This window comes from Caretta caretta, chromosome 11 (assembly GCF_965140235.1).
Source record: "Caretta caretta isolate rCarCar2 chromosome 11, rCarCar1.hap1, whole genome shotgun sequence".
NCBI lineage: Eukaryota > Metazoa > Chordata > Testudines > Cheloniidae > Caretta > Caretta caretta.
In genome coordinates, this window is record NC_134216.1 from 72,254,623 (window position 1) to 72,276,970 (window position 22,348).

The 22,348-nt window shown below is 43.5% G+C and overlaps 1 protein-coding gene across 3 annotated transcripts in view; it reads left to right on the plus strand.

The window, feature by feature from the left end:
* The window catches only part of TRPM8 (transient receptor potential cation channel subfamily M member 8), a 131,002-nt gene that overhangs the window by 69,255 nt on the left and 39,399 nt on the right, over window positions 1-22,348 (plus strand). For all 3 annotated transcript variants that reach the window (XM_048870005.2, XM_048870004.2, XM_048870006.2), the window contains exons 9-16: window positions 2,052-2,249; window positions 7,199-7,301; window positions 9,946-10,064; window positions 11,065-11,355; window positions 13,570-13,665; window positions 15,806-15,935; window positions 18,809-18,954; window positions 19,846-19,958. In XM_048870005.2, the coding sequence (XP_048725962.1) occupies window positions 2,052-2,249; window positions 7,199-7,301; window positions 9,946-10,064; window positions 11,065-11,355; window positions 13,570-13,665; window positions 15,806-15,935; window positions 18,809-18,954; window positions 19,846-19,958 (1,196 nt within the window). The remainder of the gene's footprint in view (window positions 1-2,051; window positions 2,250-7,198; window positions 7,302-9,945; window positions 10,065-11,064; window positions 11,356-13,569; window positions 13,666-15,805; window positions 15,936-18,808; window positions 18,955-19,845; window positions 19,959-22,348) is intronic.

Here is a 22,348-nt window from a genome sequence, read left to right on the forward strand (position 1 = left end):
ATTCATCCAACCCATACTTCCTTAACTTGCTGAGAAGAATACTGTGGGAGACCGTGTCAAAAGCTTTGCTAAAGTCAAGAAACAATACATCCACTGCTTTCCCTTCATCCACAGAACCAGTAATCTCATCATAAAAGGCGATTAGATTAGTCAGGCATGACCTTCCCTTGGTGAATCCATGCTGGCTGTTCCTGATCACTTTCCTCTCATGCAAGTGCTTCAGGATTGATTCTTTGAGGACCTGCTCCATGATTTTTCCAGGGACTGAGGTGAGGCTGACTGGCCTGTAGTTCCCAGGATCCTCCTTCTTCCCTTTTTTAAAGATTGGCACTACATTAGCCTTTTTCCAGTCATCCGGGACTTTCCCGGTTTGCCACGAGTTTTCAAAGATAATGGCCAATGGCTCTGCAATCACAGCCGCCAATTCCTTCAGCACTCTCGGATGCAACTCGTCCGGCCCCATGGACTTGTGCACATCCAGCTTTTCTAAATATTGTTCAGATGTTCATATCTCAGTTGTTACAGCTCATGACTGGAGTGATCATCTCCAGAAGCAGATAAAACTTTGTTTTAGTCCAAGAAGGTATAGCAGTAGTTTCCAAGCTGTCAACTTCTCCTGCTAACAGAGACCCCAACTGAATAGTCATGCTTGATAGGTCTTACTGATATCAGCAATTGGCAGAATCTGAGAGGGGGCCATACACAAGGCTTGTGTGTTTCTTTTCTGATCGTTGGCTTCAGTTTAAGCAGAATAGAAGTGGAAATCTTTCAGGCTCCTTCCTTATTTTAACGTTCGCTATGCCCCACACAGGAAAAGATCCTTGGTCCAACTGGCATGGAAAGCAAGCTGCTTATGTCATATATCCATTGTCCAATTGGAAGGCATACTATGTGCTTGTGTTTGACTGCTCAAGAGTAGTTTTTGTTCAATAAATCTGCCTTTTCCTCCAAGTATTTTCAGATCATTAGTGGACGTTCTCTCTGCTCTGTGGTCACGTGCCTTTATTTCTCCTGTCTCATTAACATTCAGTAAGAATGGGGTTCCACTGGATAAACTTCTGTTGCTAATGGCAAACTAAATTAAAGCCACCTGCTGAGTATTAACTAATAGACCTGTATATGCTCTTTACGACATAGGGCTGACGTGTCCTCATTCTAATGTCTGGTTAAATAAAAGGGTAATTTTTCTAACTCAATTGAGCAACTATCTGAGTAAATAGTGATATTTACTGAGTAAATAGTGATATTTATCTTCGGTGATATTTAACAAAAATTATTAGATGCATTGTGTGCAATTAATAAAAATACAATCTTAATAATATAACCTGATATTTACAGTAATCCTGTGTGGATGTAAGGGTCTGGTTCCCACACCTTCAGCAAATAGACCAGAGCCCGCTACGCTACTGGTGCTTCTCTTGAACAAGAGTGATACCCATAAAGCTGGCAAGGAGAACTTTCAGGTCATTTCTCAGGAGGCAGCGTTGTCCAATCTTGGAAATGCCTTCTCTTTTGTGCAATTTCCTCCTTCTTTTCCTGCTTTCTTTATTTACTCTGACATTCGCCCCACTATGCTTTTTGTCCCTGAGCACCCATGCAACTCTCCATGGCCCTCTGCTCTTATTGAATTAGAGCAGGGGTTCTCAAACTGGGGGTTGGGACCCCTCAGGGGGTTGCGAGTTTATTACATGCAGGGGGGCGGGGGAGTTGCAAGCTGTCAGCCTCCACCCCAAACTCTGCTTTGCATCCAGCATTTATAATGGTGTTAAATATATAAAAAAGTGTTTTTAATTTATAAGGGGGGTCGCACTCATAGGCTTGCTGTGTGAAAGTTTGAGAACCACTGAATTCGAGGCCATTGTAAAGAACTGGCATTGTAATGTCCCTCGCTGGTAATAGTGAAAATATTGGCTGGAGCTGGGGAATTCTTCAGTGCCTGCACACAAGCCATACTAAAAATTGTTCACTTGGTTACTGAACAGTAGACTCCAAATAGCCTGCACCTTTATTAATGACTGTTATCTCTCTCCCTCTCTGCTGTATTTTCCTAGGCTATCAATGTTGCCATCAAGAGTAAAATTCCCTGCATAGCAGTGGAGGGCTCAGGCCAGATTGCTGATGTAATAGCGAGCTTAGTGGAGGCAGAAGGCACTTTAGCCTCTTCCTCTGTCAAGGAGAGGCTGCTCCGATACCTGCCTCACACTGTTTCGAGACTCACGGAAGAGGAGACTGAAAGCTGGATCAGATGGGTAGGTGCTTTGCCATAGTGTTGATGAGACAGAAAGGAGCGGGGTGTGACGGTGCACTCCACGTGCTGTATGGAAGCAGGCTTATGAATGTGGTGTAACTGGAATATGCTTCATGCAAAAGGTCTCTTGTAAGGTATCATAACAAAGGTTATAAACTACTGAATATGTTCCTCCTATCTGTATGCTTGTATCATTCTTGTATCTGAAGCTAGAAATATGAAGTATAACTCTGAGGTCCTATTGTAATTATGCAAAGTGTGGGCCATTAGTGGTGGTTTAGAGTCTTGATGGCTCCCATTGACTTGGACAATTGGTTGTACACGGTTTATTTACCTGCCAGCCTTCCTGTGTACATGGGCCAACCCAGGAAGAATGGAGACTAGGGGTCCTACAGTGACATGGGACCATGTCACCAGGTAATGAAACCCATCTTAAATCTGGTACTTTTCCATTTAGAAGGAGGGGTGGGGACCCAGAGAGACAAAAGATTCCCGTCTTATGCCAAAGCCATAAAAGCGGGTGGAGCAGGACAAAGGGGGCTGCCAGTCATGAGAAAACCCCTGCTTACCAGCTGAGATGTCTGCTGGAACTAACAAGGACTCTACCAGGGGAAAGGATTGGGCCCATACTGGAAGGAGTCTAGTATGTGAAAGAAGCTTATTGGAACCTCTTTGAGGGTGAGATATTCCCTGTAATCAGTTTCGTAATGTATTAGGCTTAGACTTGCGTGTTTTGTTTTATTTTGCTTTGTGACTTACTTTGTTCTGGCTGTTATTACTTGAAACCACTTAAATCCTACTTTTTATACTTAATAAAATCACTTTTGTTTATTAATAAACCCAGAGTAAGTGATTAATACCTGTGGGAGAAAACAGCTGTGCATATCTCTCTATCAGTGATATAGAGGGCGAACAATTTACAAATTTACCCTGTATAAGCTTTATACACAGTAAAACGGATTTATTTGGAGTTCAGACTCCCAGAAAGGCTGAACACTGAGCTGGGAAAGTCCCTGTTAACTGAGAAGCCCCTGGGCTGAGTGAATCTCAGTTTCAGTGAACTGCAGAGAGGTATGTCCCAACCTCTTGGTCTGTGCTGGAGCTGACTGGAGAGTCTAACTCAGCAAGACAGGAGTGGAGAGGCACCTGTACTGGCAGGAGGGTTGTTCTCAGTGGTATTCCAGATCATCGAGTGACAGTCTCGAGGGGAGTCTCTGTGACCGAACCTGTCACAAGGGGGACCAGTGGGGAAAGGGCTACAGTTAAGCACTAAAGTATTTTAAACATTTAAAGAGCTTTCCTATAACAAATACGAAAACACTTTCTCTCACTGTGCACATTTAGCCTGTGCAACTCCTTGCCACAAGATACCTTTGAGGCCAAGAGCTTAGCAGGGGTTTTAAAAAGATGGGATGTTTACCTGGATAACAAGAACACCAAGGGTTACTATAATGAGGATTAAAATGTAAAATACCAAGGTGCTTAAAGAATGATGTAAACCCCCATGCTTCAGGGCTCAAGCCAAATTCTAATCAATGGATGTGAGGAAGAAACTTCAACTAAGGGCAGGTTATCCCATAACTACTTACTACATGATTCCTTACACCTTCATCTAAAGTGTCAGCTACTAGCTGCTTTTCTTGGTAGGATACTGGACTAGAGGAACCACTAATAGGCTAACTGATAGGTCTAAAAATGTAACTGTACACAGGGAATCGTCATCAAGCGGGTTTGTTTCCAGTACAGTTCCACAGGGATTGGTTCTTGGCCCTGCGCTATTTAAAATTTTTATTAACGACATGGTGGAAAACATAACATCATCACTGATAAAGTTTACAGATGACACAAATTGGGGGAATGAAAATGAACTGGACAGGTCAGTGGTTCAGAGTGACCTGGATTGCTTGGTGAACTGGGCACAAGCAAGCAATCTTATTTTAACACAACTAAATGTAAATATAGAGATCTAGAAACAAAGAATGTAGGCCATCCTTAGACGATAGGAGACTCTATCCTGGGAAGCAGTGAGATTTGGGAGAGGGGTGGATAATCAGCTGAACATGTACTCCCAATATGATGCTATGATCCTGGGATGTATCAAGATGGGAATCTTGAGTAGGAGCAGAGAGGTTATTTTACTTCTGTATTTGGCACTAGTGTGACCGTTCCTGGAATCCTGTGTCCAGTTCTGGTGCCCACAATTCAAGAAGGATGTTGTTAAATTGAAGAAGATTCAGAGAAGAGACACGGGAATGATTAAAGGATGAGAAAACAGCCTTATAGTGATAGACTCAAAGAGCTCAATCTGTTTAGTTTAACAAAGTGAAGGTTAAGGGGTGACTCAGTCACAGTCTAGAAGTACCTATATGGGGAACAAACATTTAACAGTGGGTTCTCCAATCTAGCAGAGAAAGGAATTTGAAGCTGGACAAATTCAGACTGGAAATAAGGCGTGCATTTTTAACAATGAGAATAATTAACCATCAGAACAACTTACCAAGGGCCATGGTGGATTCTCCATCACTGACCACTTTTAAATCAGGATTAGATTTTTTTTCTGAAAGTTCTGCTCTAGGAATGATTGTGGGGCAGGTCTCTGGCCTGTATTATACAGGAGGTCAGACTAGATGACCACAATGGTCCCTTCTGGCCTTGGAACCTTTGATCTGATGAGCAGGGCAGCTCCTATGTAAGCTTTGTAAAGAAGAAAAATGCTGGGGTCTGGGTTGACTGACACAACCATTCACTAAACAAGCATTATAACTACTGAATGTCTCCGAGCTGACACAGTATCATTCTGTTCTTTTTCCATAGTTTTCTTATGGCAACAAGCTTACTATGTTAAATGTATAACATTGCTCAAGTTTCTTCACTTATTTCCCCCTCCTTTCAGGCTTAACAATGCCATGGACAAGTTCCCCCTTCCCCTTCTAGACTGGGCTGAAGCTAGCAATACTAAGTTTGTACGCACACTGGCCACTCTTTCATCACAGCAGTACACCACAGACACCCATCTCCTGCAGTGACGTATAAGCTCACTACTACTGTACACTGGGTGCAGATAAAAAATTAACGTTGTCTTTTCCCAGCAGATTTGCTTTTCCCTTACTACTTTAACACGAGAGAGAGGCCTCAGGACACTAGACATCACTATGGGTGGTTTACGTGGCTTATGCCTTCCTGCCATGATGCCTGAAAGTGCTGTGTCTGCAGCGCTGCCAGCTTGGAGATGTTGGCATGCTCAGGATAAAAATTTGATTCCCTTGCCACCTAACCAGCAGGCTGAGCTGTTTCAGCTGCGTTTCTACCCTCTTTAATAGTGGTAGGAAAAACTGAGTTGATGAAAACCTTAATGTTTAGTTATTTTTAGAAATGCAGTGCATAATAGCACTCACTCAAGGACCCATTATCATGTGGTAATTGGCTTTCTCAATTTCTTTTCCCAGTGCTTCATCCTAGGGTCTCCTTATCTTTCATTTGGTCAATTATTTTATGGCTGTGATCATCTCTGGGGGAATGATTGCTCGTTAGAACATCTGTTAAAATTCCTAATGTTAAGTTTATGGAAAATGTGCCATTACTTTCTGTACTCTTTTTGATTATTTTTTTCTTCTTAGCTTCATTTTCATCATGATTTTATTTTATTTTTTTTAATTAATGTCCTTTAACATAATCTTTATAAATCTAGGTGTCAGAGTCAAGCAACCAAACTTCTCCATTGAACTCTTGCAATGACTACTGTGTATCATTTGCAATTCTGTGCCCTTCTGGGAATGCCATGATGGGGGGAATAAATCTCTCTATCTAGACTGCAGCACAAGGTGGTTGTTCTGCATGGCTTATGCATATCACAAGATGATGGAGCAAACCAACTGCCCGTCTTGTGCAGTATCGTCTTTAAAACATCATATATTGGTTGCTATTAAAGGAAGGTTTAAACCTTTTATAATGCACCAAATTATGCAATACCATCCCAGAGATGGCAGAGGTAGGTATTTATTCTTGAACCCAGCTCATGGCTATGCTGAGAAGTGAAAGAACTGATAGGCTGCTGGATTCTTAATAGCTGGAGTGAAATTACAGTCTTTTAACAGTGATGTGGTATCCACCCCACAGGTCAGAAACAAAACTGCACCGTTGGCCTAAAACCAAACATGAACCTTACTTCATATATCTAAAAAGCATGATCCATGATTCAAAACTCTCAAATAGAACTGAACATTGGGGTTGCCTGAAAGTTCAATCTAGATATGGATCTTTATTTCACATCTGGCCCTGTATATTTATAGTTGGATGAACCAAAGCCTGGAATCCAAACTGAATTGGAAGACATTTGCAGTCAAGTTCTGAATCCGCGTTTTGTGGTTTTGGTTCATTTCTACTTTATTTCACATGACTCTGCTTCTCTTGGTTCATTCAGAGGCTGAAAGTGTAAACACAAATTCCTTACAGTCTCTCAGATTTCTAACTTGCCAGAAAGAAGGAAATTTCATAAAGTGTGTTGCTATGAGAACATAAGCTCTGTTTTTAGACTAGGCTAAGTGGCCAGAATAAACTTTTCCTTAACATATAAACTTCTAGATGTTTGGGAATTGGCACGACCACGGTATCTGAGATTTATTCCTTGTTAGTTTTTAATTTAGTGAGAATTGCCTAATTGGTCATCATTTTCTGTGTTGGGGGCGGGGGCGGAAGGGAATGACAAGAAATTGCCGTACGTTAAAGGATCATTAATCTTACTGTTTTTAATTTGTACTACTGTGAGTTTATTAGAACTTAATCACTGGAATTCTCATTTTATAGTTTGTTTTAACTATGTTTAGGGAGAGGACTTATGATAAACAGCTCTGTGAATAATACTGTATGATGGGACATTCCCCAAAGGGACATGAGCAGATAAACCACAAAGTACTGAGAGAGCTTTAGCATTGTACTGTTCTTTTTTTGTAGATCAAAGAAATCCTGGAAAACCCTCATCTGCTAACTGTTATTAAAATAGAAGAAGCTGGAGATGAAATCGTGAGCAATGCCATTTCGTTTGCTCTGTATAAAGGTGAGCACTGAGCTCTCGCCCATTGGCTTTCATTTCATTTTGCTCTTAGGTACAAGGATGGCCCCATGGCTAGGGCACTAGCCTAGGAAGCTGGCTATTTGGGTTCAATTCCCTGGACAAGTCTGTCTCCCCATCCTGTCATGATTCTTATCTGCTGGACCATCTCCGTGGAGGGTAGAATTTTCAAAGGCACCTAAAGGAAGTCCCAGTTTGGACTGCCATTGATGTTAATGGGAGTTAAATTCATGGGGAGATGGCAAGTGCACCCTGCCATGAGAAACAAGCACTGAGAACAGGAGACTATCCCCTTGCCCCATCCTACATTGGTACCCTCTCCTGGCAGTTGTATGGCTGTAGAAGAAGAGAATGTGGTTCCATACTCTTACTGAAGCAACTCAAAGTATTGGAGTAACTCAGGACTGGTAATTCCAGTGTGGAGAGGGAAGCCCACAGCAAATACTAAGCAATTAGACCCTCTAAAATGTTGACTTTGACATAATATGGAGTATTTTCTACAGATTAGGAAATGGCTGAAAACCAATACAAAAGGGGTTTCTCCAATTATACTGTAGTAGATGGATTACTCAGCAGCTTGTGGTGTAAAACTCACAATAAAAAGCCTTGAGAGCACTGGGTCAGAGAGAACTTTGATTGACAGTCAGCAATGAGGTGATGGCCAATTAATAGTTCATCTCACTAATGCTACCTGATCCTTCTTACTTGCAAATTCCATTTAATCACTGCAGTGAGATGTGCCGGGGCCAGATTCTCCTCACAGTCCCACTAGTGTATAAGTTAAACTCTATTGATTTTACACCTGTGAATGGAGAATGGGGCCCCATATCGAGTTTCCCCCCATGCTTCCTGCTACCAGTCCCATCAGGGTCGCTCTGGAAAGGTTTTGACTCCACTGAGCGGACTGTGGTCACTCACTGCTTAGTAGCAACCAGAGAGGGGAACCAGAGATATTAACTCATCTGGTGAGTCGGTGCCCCAAGGTATGGTTGCTCCCCTTCTCCCTTCCTACTTCCCCTCCCAAACTCTGGGCAGCTCTTTCTGCATGGAGCACCCATGGAGGAATTTGCTTGGGTTACTGGGTGAGGGACTGTGCCAGAGAGGCAGCACTCCCCCATTACATGTGGGCAGGCAGGGGACACATTCTGGGATGCAGTCCAGATCAGTGAGAGGTTGTGTCGCTGCCTGCCCTGTAACTCTTAAATGCCCTGCTGCTATTGTTCAGAGCCCAGATACCAACAGCCAGCAGACAAGCATGCAGTTCCCTGAACGTGTGTCTGCCTGCAGTGCAGCCCTGGTTCAGTACTGATCCCAGCAGCCTGCCTACAACGGCCCCTCCCTAGGTCTCCACTAGCCTCGGTTACAACTTTGTGACCCCCAATACACTCCTGGCCCCGAATTTCCCCAAAACCATCTGCCCTGAAATGTTCCCTCTCCTAAAACACTCGGAGTACTGAGGTCCATTGCTGCTCTCAAGAGACAAAAGCACAGCAGCTTGTTGCTTTACCTGGAGCTAATTGTCACTTCAGGTCAAACATAGTCCTGGGTTGATTTAAAATAACAACAAAACAAGTTTATTTAATCAAAAAAGGGGAATTTTAAGTGAGGTCAAGTATAAGCGCTAAAGTCAGAAATGATTAAAAATGAAAAATATTTTCTAGTGACTAAGACTTAACGAAACAACAGCCTTGCTTCCAGGTAAGATTCTTACCTTGCTTCCTATCATCAAGATGATCTGACCACCCCCATAGTCAGGATCTCCTGCAAGGTGCTTGGTTCCTTTTATGTATTAGATGTAAGATAACTTGGGGTTCTTTGCCCCTCTCTTCCATAGTCAATTGAACTTTTGAAATGTGCCCTTCTCAAAGTCCAGTGCCCCCGCAGTGAGGAAAGGTGCCATGGAGTCAATGGAGAAGGTTCTGTGCTGGTTTCTTCCCTGCTGATGCTTTCTGTAATGCAGATTGATTGGTCCTGCATGTGCTGATATGCCAGTGAATGGCCACTTGACTGTGATTACCAGTTGTCTGTGATTGCACCTGGATAGAGGTGCAATCCTTTCCTTTGTCTGGAAAAAAAAAACCAGTTTGCCCACTCACCAGACTTTTCTGGTTCAAACACATTTAGTCCCATATTTCCTTGACATTTGTTCAGTCCTTTGAGAGTTTACCCTACATAGACAACACAAGAATATTAATGGTCAGTGTGTATCATTGGTTTTCCAACGCTATTTTACATGACACTTATTAGATACAGATTGACATAAGTGAATTGGGGCACACTGAACTGGTCAGGCCCTCTGAAACTCACTACCTGATATTAGTGAGCCTCTGGCATTGGGATGCTCTTAGGGTCACAGGCTCCCTCTGGGGAGTTACATAGACAATCTGCCTTCAGGTAATGCAATCTGTGTTTATTTTAAGTACAGTTCAGTCCATACATCCCACATAGGTACGTGTGTTTTAAAATGTGCACAACCTCTGAAGCCCTGTTAAAGCTATAAGTGAGCATTACAAAAAGACAATAGAGGCTTCTTTTGTGGCTGGGATGGGGAGAGAATGGGGATGGTAGAATATAAGCCAAGGCACTCTCCAATTTCTAGTCCTTACTTAGCTGCCTCTTCCTCCTCCAGCTTTCAGTACCAATGAACAGGACAAAGATAACTGGAATGGGCAGCTGAAGCTGCTGCTGGAGTGGAACCAATTGGACCTGGCCAGCGATGAGATCTTCACCAATGACCGACGCTGGGAGGTAGTCAAATATTGCACCTTGGCACAACTAGTGGGGTTGGGGGAGACCAGGAGTGAAATTCTTACATGCACCATTTATGTAGACACCGCTATTCTGATATTTGTAAATAACAATTCAATTCCAGCTCATTCTGATGTGAGCAGAAGGTATGGGCTTAAAACACACTAACCTATGGAAAAGCAAGTGCTATGGTGGCACTGCAAAGTCACAGCTTACCTGGCTTTGAAATTTACCATTACTTCCGGTAGGTTACTCGATGGCTTGGAAACTGATGGTCACACTCCAGTTCCTTGTCAGCCACAATGGTGGTGGTTATGTTAGCTGATGATTAATATTATTTTTTGCTCTGTGGGCAGAGGTCAAGGCTTGAAAGAATCCAGAGAGTGAACCACCTTTTCTAGAAGTGGGCCCTCTAGAGTCAGATTTGGGCGTTTTGGGGGCAGAGTGCAGAGGGTAGCTCTGCCGCTGGCAGTGTTGTCAAAACCTATTCTGTGGCCAAATACCACGCTTTATATTCAGCGTGTGTCAGTCCCACAGCTTTCATGGGCTTCAATGCATGTATAAGAAAGAAGAAAAATATCCAGAGCTTAGACGTGGTTGTTAGTCAACTGTTAATCTGAAACATCGTTAAGACTGTGGAATAAGAAGCCTTGTTCTGCTCTGCCTTGCCAGTGTTTATGGGGTGGGAGTGATGCTTAAAGTAGAACCTTGCTGGGGGTGGCAACGTGTGTTCGTTTTTACAATGTTAACACATTTTAATCTGGAAATTCTTGCTGAAGCCTCTACATGGAATAGCTAAGTATGCTTATTTCACTCACTTCCCAAACTACAGCCATGGCTGGATTCTGAAGGAAATGTAGAGCAAAGGCAAAATATGACCAATATTTATCTGTAACAAAACATGTGAGCAACAGCAGATGGGTAGGGGACAATGAACTCTGCTCAGCCATCCACAGCTGGCCTTATGATAAACCTGGGCTTTACCTCATTTTCTCCGTAGTCTGCAGACCTTCAGGATGTCATGTTTATAGCTCTTATCAAGGACCGGCCCAAATTTGTTCGCCTCTTTCTGGAGAATGGCTTAAACCTGAGGAAGTTTCTCAGCAAGGAGGTCCTTACAGAGCTCTTTTCCAACAACTTTAGCAGCCTGGTGTTTAAGAACCTGCAGATTGCTAAGAACTCCTACAATGATGCACTCCTCACATTTGTGTGGAAGATGGTTGAGGACTTCCGAAGAGGCTTTAAAAAAGAGGATAAGAACGGCAAGGATGAGACAGAAATATGGCTGGTGGTAAGTAACCATGTGTTCCTTATTAGGAAAAGAATTGTCTTCCCTATTGCCATTATAGCAGTAATGAATTTGCATTTCAGTTGTTTAAGAAGTGCTACAAATTGTGCGGGGTACAATGGCCTTTAACCTACTGATGCATTTCACATGTTAATCTATGGCGTGGATCTTTGCATTGCTCAAGTGCTAGAAGAATAAGTGAGTCTTTTGTGTGAGGGTCATGGTTCCATATTGTGATTATCTCAGAGCAGTTTGAAAATATGTTCTAATTAAGGCCTATAAAGAACCCCAATCCATATCATTGTGGATGATAGAACTTTCAATTGAAAATGGCTCAGTGAAGGAAACGGAAATTGTTTTTTATGTTACTGGGAAGAAAAAGTTAGAAAACATGACATTTCACAAGAGACCAGCTTGTCCAGACAACTTAACTCAATACTTCAAGAGCATCTTTCTAGCCCCTTGGGTCCCATGCTACTTTTGGGTCTGCCTACTCCTACTTCTATTGCTATGTACCACCAAACTCTTCATTGCTTTCAATAGGGTAGGATCAGGCCTTTAATCCACATCTGAATTACAGAACTGGAACTTCCAAATTTCTAAGGCCTGTGCATGAAGGATAATTGGACTGGATGGTCCCCTTCTGGCATTAGAATTTGTGAATCTGATTCCCTGTACATTATCTTCCTTCATGAGCCATGGAGAGAACAAGAACCTCTCCATTGCCCTGCTGCTCTGCATTAAGACAATGACTATAGTCAAATCTCATGCTTCAGGGCTTTAGCCGGCCACCTGCATGGATCAGGAAGGAATTTTTTTCCCTGATGCACATTTGGCCAGCTGGGTTTTGGTCACCTTACTCTGAAAGAAACAGGGATTGGCTGCAGCTGGATACAAACGCCAGGTGGGGTGGTATAGAGAATTTTCTTTTTCAAGGTATGTCTACACTGCAAACCCTCTTCACCACACTGTGGCAGCGAATCTCAGAGCGTAGGTCAACTGACTTGGGCTTGTGAGGCTCATGCCCACGTTCACACTCTCATCACCGGGTCTGAGTCCGGGCTCCAGCCCAAGCGGGAATGTCTACACTGCTATTTTTAGCTCTCTACTGCAAGCCCAAGTCAGTTGACACAGGTTCTGAGACTCACTGTCATGGGTTAGGGTTTTTTTTTTGCAGTGTAGACATACCCTCAGATGCTTGGCTGGTGGGTCTTGCCCACATGCTAAGGGTCAAATTGATCACCAGACTTGGACTTTGCAAGGAATTAATGGCAGGGACTTTGGGTGTTTTTGCTTTCCTCTGTGGATTGCCTGCTGGGATCATCTGGACATATCTCACCTAAACAATTGCCTGTCTTTGCTGCGGGCCTGAGACGTTGGTGGTATCTTGGTCCCTCCTCTTCTCTGCCTGTGGCACACCAGATGCTTAGTCTCCTGGGGACTGATTTTCTTTCTTTAAACCTGAGTTATTGAGTTAAATGTAGGGGAAATGAGGTGAAACTTAATCACAGAGAGGTGATCTAATGGTCCCTTCTGGCCTTACGCTCTGTGAAAGTATAAACCCCAATGCTGAGCTAGGGAATTCAGACACACAACTCCCACTAAAATTAATACGGGTTGTCTATTTAAATCCCCTAGTTGGCTTTGAAATCTTCAACCGACTCTTTGTTCCCCATTTTCTGCTGAGTTACACTTGGTGCATGGCAGTTAATGTCCAGTAATAATTTTATTGGAGGGCTATACGTTTTGAGTGTCATAAATGGATGCATGCTATATTAAAATGAAATAAAATAATGGAAGGTGTTATTATCAGAATATTTTCAAGTTTATGGTAAGAGGTCCGGTTCAACACTAAGGGCTTAACTAAAATGTATAGAATGGAGGTGTTTCCACCTATCATTCATCTCCTTGTAAAAATGGCATTTACCTATGAATCCATGTGTATATCCTCGAGGCTGACTGAGCCACGCTCTGCATATGAGCAGCATGGGAACAAAGATGATTTTCTGCTGCCTTTCCATTGTTTTCCATTTTGGGAGCAGCTGAGAGCCAGTTCATTCTCCAGCACAACTTAAAGCAGCCTTAACGTTGCTGGGCAGCAGTGCAGAGAGGACAAAGTAGGGAGCCAAGTTTAAGAGGTTTAGTAACCTAACATATACTTGATTTAAAAAATAAAGCCAAGGTCATTGAACAGATAGTGCCTTTACTTCCTGCCAGGATGAATCTTCTATTACAAGGCATCCCTTGCAAGCTCTCTTTATCTGGTCGGTTCTTCAGAACAAGAAGGAGTTATCCAAAGTCATTTGGGAACAGGTAGGGTATACCACCCTCTCCCCCAGCACTGTTGTATTTATTTTGGCACTTTAAGCCTTTGCAAGCATTTGCCCTCTGTCCTCCCCAGAGTAACCACCTGGGAACTCAAATGCATGATAGATAAGCTACCGATTTAAAATGTTTTACAATTTTTCCTCTCTCTATCTTCTAACTAAATGGGCCTGAGCTACTAAATTTGGATCTGGATCTGGATCCATATATGGATTTCAAGACACTCTCTTCACCTAAAGTTTGAGGGAGGGGTTGATTCAGCCTTTGAAAGGTGCTAGCTGTGAAATTCATAGCTGGACTCAGGTTTGGATTATGAACATCTTCACAGTATGAAGATCATGTGATCCAGGCATATGGTTTGATACAGTTTCTACTTCCAATGAAAAAGAGAGAGGTATATTTTTTAAGGAAACCAAAACTGTATATTGGCTTCAGGCCTCTTATCTCCGATTGAGAGCTTGGCTGATAATTGACAGTGACTGAAAGTGATTTGATGACCTCATAGCACACCGGCAGCCTATGGAAAATACAGTGGTAATCTCTAGTGTCTGGTAGGTCACATCTTTTCATGTATTTATACCTGCTCTGTATTTTCCACTCCATGCATCTGATGAAGTGGATTCTAGCCCACAAAAGCTTATGCCCAAATAAATTTGTTAGTCTCTAAGGTGCCACAAGGACTCCTCGTTGTTCCTGTAGTTTGTAATTGTGGCTCATGTGGACCTACCTGAGCTAGCATTAATCGGAAGTGGTGAAGCTGTGCGGTGCGGGCTGTACGGGGCCCGTGGCAGCCTGCAGAATTGGCCCAGCGACTAGCCTGTGTTGCCACAGCTTCACTGCTCTGGTGCCTGAGCTATCGAGATTAAAGGTAGCTTGGGTCCGTATACACATACTGAAGTCACTCCCTGTGTGGACTGGGCTGCGGGCCCCTCGTCCCGTGACTGCAGTGTAGACTTACCCTCTGTCTATACCTGTTAGCACTACGTAACCTCTTTGTTGGCAGACTTGACTGAGAGTACGTCTACACTGCAATAGAAGACCTTGCTGCATTGAGTCTTAGAGACTCAGGCTTGCAGGGTTAAAGTGGCAGTGTAGAGGCTTGGGCTGGAACTGGGCTCTGAGATCCACCCCCATCATGGGATTTCAGGGCTTGGGCTTCTGCCTGAGTCCAAATGTCTATGCTGCGATTTTTAGCCCTGGGGCCCAAGTCTGGCGAACCTAAGTCAGTTGAAACAGGTTAGCTGCGTGGAGGCCATGCATCTTTTGTTGCATCATAGGCATACCCTGAAAGACATAAGAACATACATAAGAATGTAAGAATATAAGAACAGCCATCCTGGGTCAGATCAAAGGTCCATCTAGCCCAATATCCTGTCTTCCAACAGTGGCCAATTCCAGGTGCCCCAGAGGGAATGAACAGAACAGTTAATCATCAAGTGATCCATTCCCAAAGACTGAAAGGCTAAAATTTTACCTAGTTAAGGGGTTCCTTAATTCTTGGTTAAATAACTGGACACTCAAAAATGGAGGCACCTGAAATTTTGTGGACACTCCTGATCCTTTTAGCTTGTGTGTCTTAAGCTGAGCACCAAATCTGCTAATACAGGTCCCCGTGCCCATGCCAAGCCATGGCAAGTTCAGCAGGGATCAGGAGGTATCCAGGTGAGTGAGCTGCAGTGTAGGACTGTAGAGGGCATTCTAAACGTCTGACTCGTGTCTAAATTCCGGACACCTTGGAGAGGGTTTTAAGGTGATTTTAACCACAGAGACAAAATGAGTCACCTTGTGCCTAGAATTGTTCAGTTACAGCCTGGTGTGATGGTGTTACATTGAGTGGTTGGACTATGCTTGTTTTGTGGATCTGGATCTTCATTTTCTATTGCTGACAACATGGCACTATTCACCAGCCTTTAATGAACTTCCAGAACAAGCAAACAAGGCAAGAAAGACAAAGCAGTCATGTAAAAGGGGGTGGTGGAAGAAGCCTGTGGGTCATTAAGCAATGGAACACATCCTCTCATTGCATGGAAGAACTGTTAGTGCTCTGAGCCAACAGTGGAGAAGAATGGTGATGGCCACGCTTTGCAAAGAACTCCATGTGACTTCCTGATTCTCTGTCTTTTTGCAGACCAGGGGCTGCACTTTGGCAGCACTTGGGGCCAGTAAACTACTAAAAAGCCTGGCAAAAGTGAAGAATGACATTAATGCTGCTGGGGAGTCTGAGGAGCTGGCAAATGAATACGAGACGAGAGCAGCAGGTAAGCGCCTGTGTTAACAGACTGGGAAAGATGAGCTGTGTTCAGATGGTGATCAGCAGCTTGTAATGATGGCTGCACAGCTGCGAAATTTTTCACTGAAGCTTTATGGGATGTCATGTTGTAGGGACAGCCTGTGGCTGGGCTGGCAAGAGCCTCCAGGGGAAGGAGAGAAGAAGGGGTATCTGTGGACTGGAGCAGAGAACACAGTTAGACAGAAAATTCTTTGCTAGCTCCTGGCCCTGGATAGGCAAAACACTCAAAAAAAAAAAAAAAAAAAAAGCCTGTGGTGGCTAATGAGGCCTGTGTCTTTAAATCTTGCCCGGACACCTACAGGAAGTGTGTGATGAACGTCAAGGCTGGGAGCTGAGCCCAGCTCTGAGTCTCAGTGCCATGCCTTAACTTCAGTCCCATCAGTCCAATTCATGCCAAGAACGTAGGGATGAAACAACTTCCAAGGAGGAGAAGCAGTGTTGTGGCAAGGATGAGTCAGCTGGGCTACAGTCTGTTATCTGAAGCTGAACTTCTTAGCCAGACATTCTTATCCTTTATGCTCTGCTCTCTTGTTATGCCTTTCTAAATCCTCTGGTATCCAGTCCATGTGGTATAGAGCTCATGGTGCTAGGATGATTGGCAGCCCTCCTGGTAACATGGTAATTCATGGCCTGCTACCTCTTCTGTCATTAATAAAGTTCATTTTCTGGCTTTATCTGAAACCTGGACGAGTCCTGATGCTGTTAATTACACCTTCCTGGAATAATTTCCAAATGAATGTGGCATTGATATATGAAAAACAAAATCAATGTGTGTGGTAGCTAGCAGCACAGGGATTAATATTTTGTTTTTATTAATCGGTATAATACCCATAACTCAAAAGCCACTCAATGCAGAGCACTGATTCATGATCTAAAGGGAAAGATGGCACAGGGCAGCTCATGGTGATTCACTACAGATTAAGCAAAGACAAAAGGACAAGTCCCTTTCTGCACTTAGAGGTTGGTGATTTTGAAGTTGCATTTCAGCTTCCCAGTAATTTGTCTGTATCATCTTCCCAAAAAAGGTCATTCGACAGTGAAGGAACGATAGACGCTGAGGGCACACTGCAATACACTACACTGCAAGAAAACAAAACAACCTCCTCGCAATGAGTCTCAGAGCCTGAGTCAACTGACTCGGGTTCATGCTATGGGGCTAAAAATAGCAGTGTAGAGTTCCTACTCAAGCTCTGAAACCCAGCCAGGGGGGTGAATCTCAGAGCCCAAGGGAGAACATCTGCACTGCTACTTTTAGCCCCATAGAGCAAGCCCTGTGAGCCCAAGTCAGTTGAACTGGGCTCTGAGGCTCCATGCCATGGGTCTTTTTTTTTTTTTTTGCAGTGTAGACATACCCATAAAGTGAAATGGGGAAACTTTTTTTCAGCACACAAGCAGGGAAATCAAAGCTACACGCTTGTGCAGAAAGAGCATACCCAATTCTCAAATGAATTTGACTTTTCTCTTGAGGAGTTGGTTGTAACTCACGAGTTATTCTGAAATCCTTAATAGGTGTTGTCAGAACATTTTATTTCATGTGCTGCGTTTGTAAAAATTGCCTAATTTTATAGGGTCAGATTTTTAAAAGGATTTAGTTGCCTACTGCGATTTTCAAACACTCCTTTTGAAATCAACGGGTGCTAGGTGCCTAAGTGCTTTTCGAAATTCTACAGGACACCTATTTGCACCTTTGGGAACCTAAATACCATTAAAAAATCTTGCCATAGTTCTCCTCGCCCTTATTTTAAAAAAAAATAAAAAATATTAAGGCCAGAATGCTGCCAACCGTCCTCATTTGGGTAACCCTGTTGAAAATAATGGGGTTATTCATGGAAATAAGGCCAGCAGAATTTGGGGCTCAGTCCTGATCCTATTGAAATTAATGGCAAAACTGCTATTGACTTGCTGAGCTCTCATAGGCCTTTTGAAGATTGGAGTTGTGAGGTGTCTGCGTACAGTCTCAAACGCTCTGTCCAATGTGCTGGTTAAAAGTGGGTATTTTTCTAACTGCCATCTCTACAAAATCCCCCTGGCATTCACAAGTCATATTGGGTTCTTCACTTCTTGCACATCACCAGAAGTAAAGCTTCAGCAAGTAAGACCTATGCCTTCAGTGACACTGCTGCTGCAGCTCTGCTGTCTGCATTCGGTTTGCCAGCACGGAAGGAACTTTGTCAGCTTGCTCACTTTTAGCTGTGTTGGTTCTGCAGGGGTAATGGGAGTCAAATGCTACAAAGACTCACTTCGATCACTGCAACCAGTAGCTAGAAATGCACACAGAGCAGATGTGTTAAGTAAGAAGGTGCCATTTTTACTGGACCACTTCTCAGACCTGAATCACAACCTAGTTTTGATATCCATATGTAATCATCAAATCAGTTTGAGTTTCACCATACACTTTTCCATGCAGATATTAAATTTGGACAGTCCACTATTCTAATCTACAGTTGTGAAAATGGGGAAGGAGCTCTTGTATTGTACATTAATTGCCAAAAACTTTACTAATGCAAATTGAAGATTATACGAGCAAATATGGCAGTCAGAAAAAAAATGGGTTGACTCCTGCAGCTACATTAGCTCAGTCATGTTGCACAAACATAGTATCCCCTATTCCTATTAAATGTATAGCTTAGCGTGTCACCGATTATATTGTAAAATATACAGGATGTGCAAAATGGCTGAGTTAATGTTGCTGTATGAACCTTAGTCTCAAGATTTCCAGCCTCTTGATCTCTGCAAGCATGAGTGAAATGGGGCCAGGGATCTGGGTAGAGTGAAGAGGTGCGTGTCTGACACAGGTTTTCTTTTTTCCCTTCTGTCCTTGTGGGACTGTCTCTCCTTTAGAGCTGTTCTCTGAGTGCTATAGCAGTGATGAAGAGCTGGCTGAACAGCTGCTGACCTATTCCTGTGAAGCCTGGGGTGGGAGCAATTGCCTGGAACTTGCTGTGGAAGCTAAAGATCAGCAGTTCATTGCACAGCCGGGAGTGCAGGTAACACAAACTAAAAAGCAGTAATTCTTCCCCCTCCATGCCCCCCAAAAAAAGAAAAAGAAAAGGCTGCTCACTTGCTATGTAAATATTGTGCTCACTTCCTTTTTAAAGGTTATATAGATGAATTGTTTGAAAAAACCCATCTTAAAGAAATACAATGGCTGAGGCTCTCATTTGTTTGGAAGTCGGGAGTTTCAGAGAAGGATCCCACAGCAACGTGAACGATGTCCTTTTGCAATTGTGAATTACTTCCTCCCAAACGTGATCAGATAAAGTGGTGGTTGCACTGCTGAGAGGAACATGCTGTATAACTGGTTCTCTGATGCCCTTGGCCCACGTGGAGGGGTGCGTTTGAAACCTGCATGTGCAAAGTAGCATTGAATGATGCAGAGTATGCAGGGAGAGGAGTGGTGATTCACCCCTAGGTGTTATGCTAGGAGAGGGAAATTTTAATTTACAGCTGGGGTTCCTAGAGGGTCTACTGATGGAGACTGCCTGAGATTTTTACTCACGGTGCCTCTCCTCCCTCTGTTCGTGTTCTTGGGCATAGCATCTGGTGGAGTAGTGTCCTTACCTAAGACTCCCTCAGCTAAATGAAACTAACTGCTTCTCCTACCTCGAAAGCTCTTGGAACATCCTGGAGATGCTAGCCTATAGCACAAGATGGAGCAGTGGGCTTATGCAGTAGCCTTTCCTTTCTGTTGACCTGAGTAGCTCAATATTTCTGCAGCTCCCAAGGCCTCCAATGCTACAGAAATCCAACAACTTAATATGTTTCAGTAGAAATCATCGTTGGGCTTTCTGCATTAAACATCAAACATATTTTACAGTTCTGCTTTCTCTACCCTGCTTCAGTAAAACCTGAATGAATCTTTCTCCTCTTTGCTATAGAATTTCCTTTCCAAACAGTGGTATGGAGAGATCTCGAGGGACACTAAGAACTGGAAGATTATATTGTGTCTGTTCCTTTTCCCTTTAATTGGCTGTGGTTTCATCTCCTTCAGGTAACAACGCTCTCATTGGTAGAAAAACAGAAGGGAAGCATGTCTATATAACCTATTTAGGTGCTAATGTCTGGCTCACCTCATTGTAGTATGACAATGCCCCAAACAATGAATGTATCCCAAAGAGCCTTTTTAAGCCGGAAGTGTCGTTCCTGTTTTACAGATGAAAAAACACAGCACAGGATAGATGAAATGATTGCCCAAAGTGATGCAGGGACTTTGTGGCAGAACTGGGAATTGGACCCATGTTTCTTGAGTCCCACTCCAGTATCTTAGATGCAAATCCATCTTTACTCTGATAGATTCCATCTGCTATGGAGGTTAATCTGAGCATGATAGCAAGGCTGACAAAGTCTGAAAAAAGTAAAAAGAAAAGGAGTACTTGTGGCACCTTAGAGACGAACCAATTTATTTGAGCATGAGCTTTCGTGAGCTACAGCTCACTTCATCGATTGCATACTGTGGAAACTGCAGAAGACATTATATGCACAGAGACCATGAAACAATACCTCCTCCCACCCCACTCTCCTGCTGGTAATAGCTTATCTAAAGTGTTCATCAAGTTGGGCCATTTCCAGCACAAATCCAGGTTTTCTCACCCTCCGCCCCCGCACACACAAACTCACTCTCCTGCTGGTAATAGCCCATCCAAAGTGACCACTCTCTTTAAAATGTGTATGATAATCAAGGTGGGCCATTTCCAGCACAAATCCAGGTTCTCTCACCCCCTCACCTCCCTCCAAAAACCACACACACAAACTCACTCTCCTGCTGGTAATAGCTCATCCAAAGCGACCACTCTCCCTACAATGTGCATGATAATCAAGGTGGGCCATTTCCAGCACAAATACAGGTTTTCTCACCTCCCCACCCCCATACACACACAAACTCACTTGATAATCAAGGTGGGCCATTTCCAGCACAAATCCAGGTTTTCTCACCCCCCCACTCCCATACACACACAAACTCACTCTCCTGCTGGGAATAGCTCATCCAAAGTGACCACTCTCCCTAAGGATCTACAACCTATCCTGAAGGATGACCCAACACTCTCACAAATTTTTGGAGACAGGCCAGTCCTTGCCTACAGACAGCCCCCCAACCTGAAGCAAATACTCACCAACAACCACATACCACACAACAGAACCACTAACCCAGGAACCTATCCTTGCAACAAAGCCCGTTGCCAACTGTGCCCACATATCTATTCGGGGGACACCATCAAAGGGCCTAATAACATCAGCCACACTATCAGAGGCTCGTTCACCTGCACATCCACCAATGTGATATATGCCATCATGTGCCAGCAATGCCCCTCTGCCATGTACATTGGTCAAACTGGACAATCTCTACGTAAAAGAATAAATGGACACGAATCAGACGTCAAGAATTATTACATTCAAAAACCAGTCGGAGAACACTTCAATCTCTCTGGTCACGCAATCACAGACATGAAGGTCGCTATCTTACAACAAAAAAACTTCAAATCCAGACTCCAGCGAGAAACTGCTGAATTGGAATTCATTTGCAAATTGGATACTATTAATTTAGGCTTAAATAGAGACTGGGAGCGGCTAAGTCATTATGCAAGGTAGCCTATTTCCCCCTTTTTTTTTTCTACACCCCCCCCCAACGTTCTGGTTAAACTTGGATTTATGCTGGAAATGGCCCACCTTGATTATCATGCACATTGTAGGGAGAGTGGTCACTTTGGATGAGCTATTACCAGCAGGAGAGTGAGTTTGTGTGTGTATGGGAGTGGGGGGGTGAGAAAACCTGGATTTGTGCTGGAAATGGCCCACCTTGATTATCAAGTGAGTTTGTGTGTGTATGGGGGTGGGGAGGTGAGAAAACCTGTATTTGTGCTGGAAATGGCCCACCTTGATTATCATGCACATTGTAGGGAGAGTGGTCGCTTTGGATGAGCTATTACCAGCAGGAGAGTGAGTTTGTGTATGTGGTTTTTGGAGGGAGGTGAGGGGGTGAGAGAACCTGGATTTGTGCTGGAAATGGCCCACCTTGATTATTATACACATTTTAAAGAGAGTGGTCACTTTGGATGGGCTATTACCAGCAGGAGAGTGAGTTTGTATGTGCGGGGGCGGAGGGTGAGAAAACCTGAATTTGTGCTGGAAATGGCCCAACTTGATGAACACTTTAGATAAGCTATTACCAGCAGGAGAGCGGGGTGGGAGGAGGTATTGTTTCATGGTCTCTGTGCATATAATGTCTTCTGCAGTTTCCACAGTATGCAATCGATGAAGTGAGCTGTAGCTCACGAAAGCTCATGCTCAAATAAATTGGTTAGTCTCTAAGGTGCCACAAGTACTCCTTTTCTTTTTGCGAATACAGACTAACACAGCTGTTACTCTGAAATCTGAAAAGAGTGA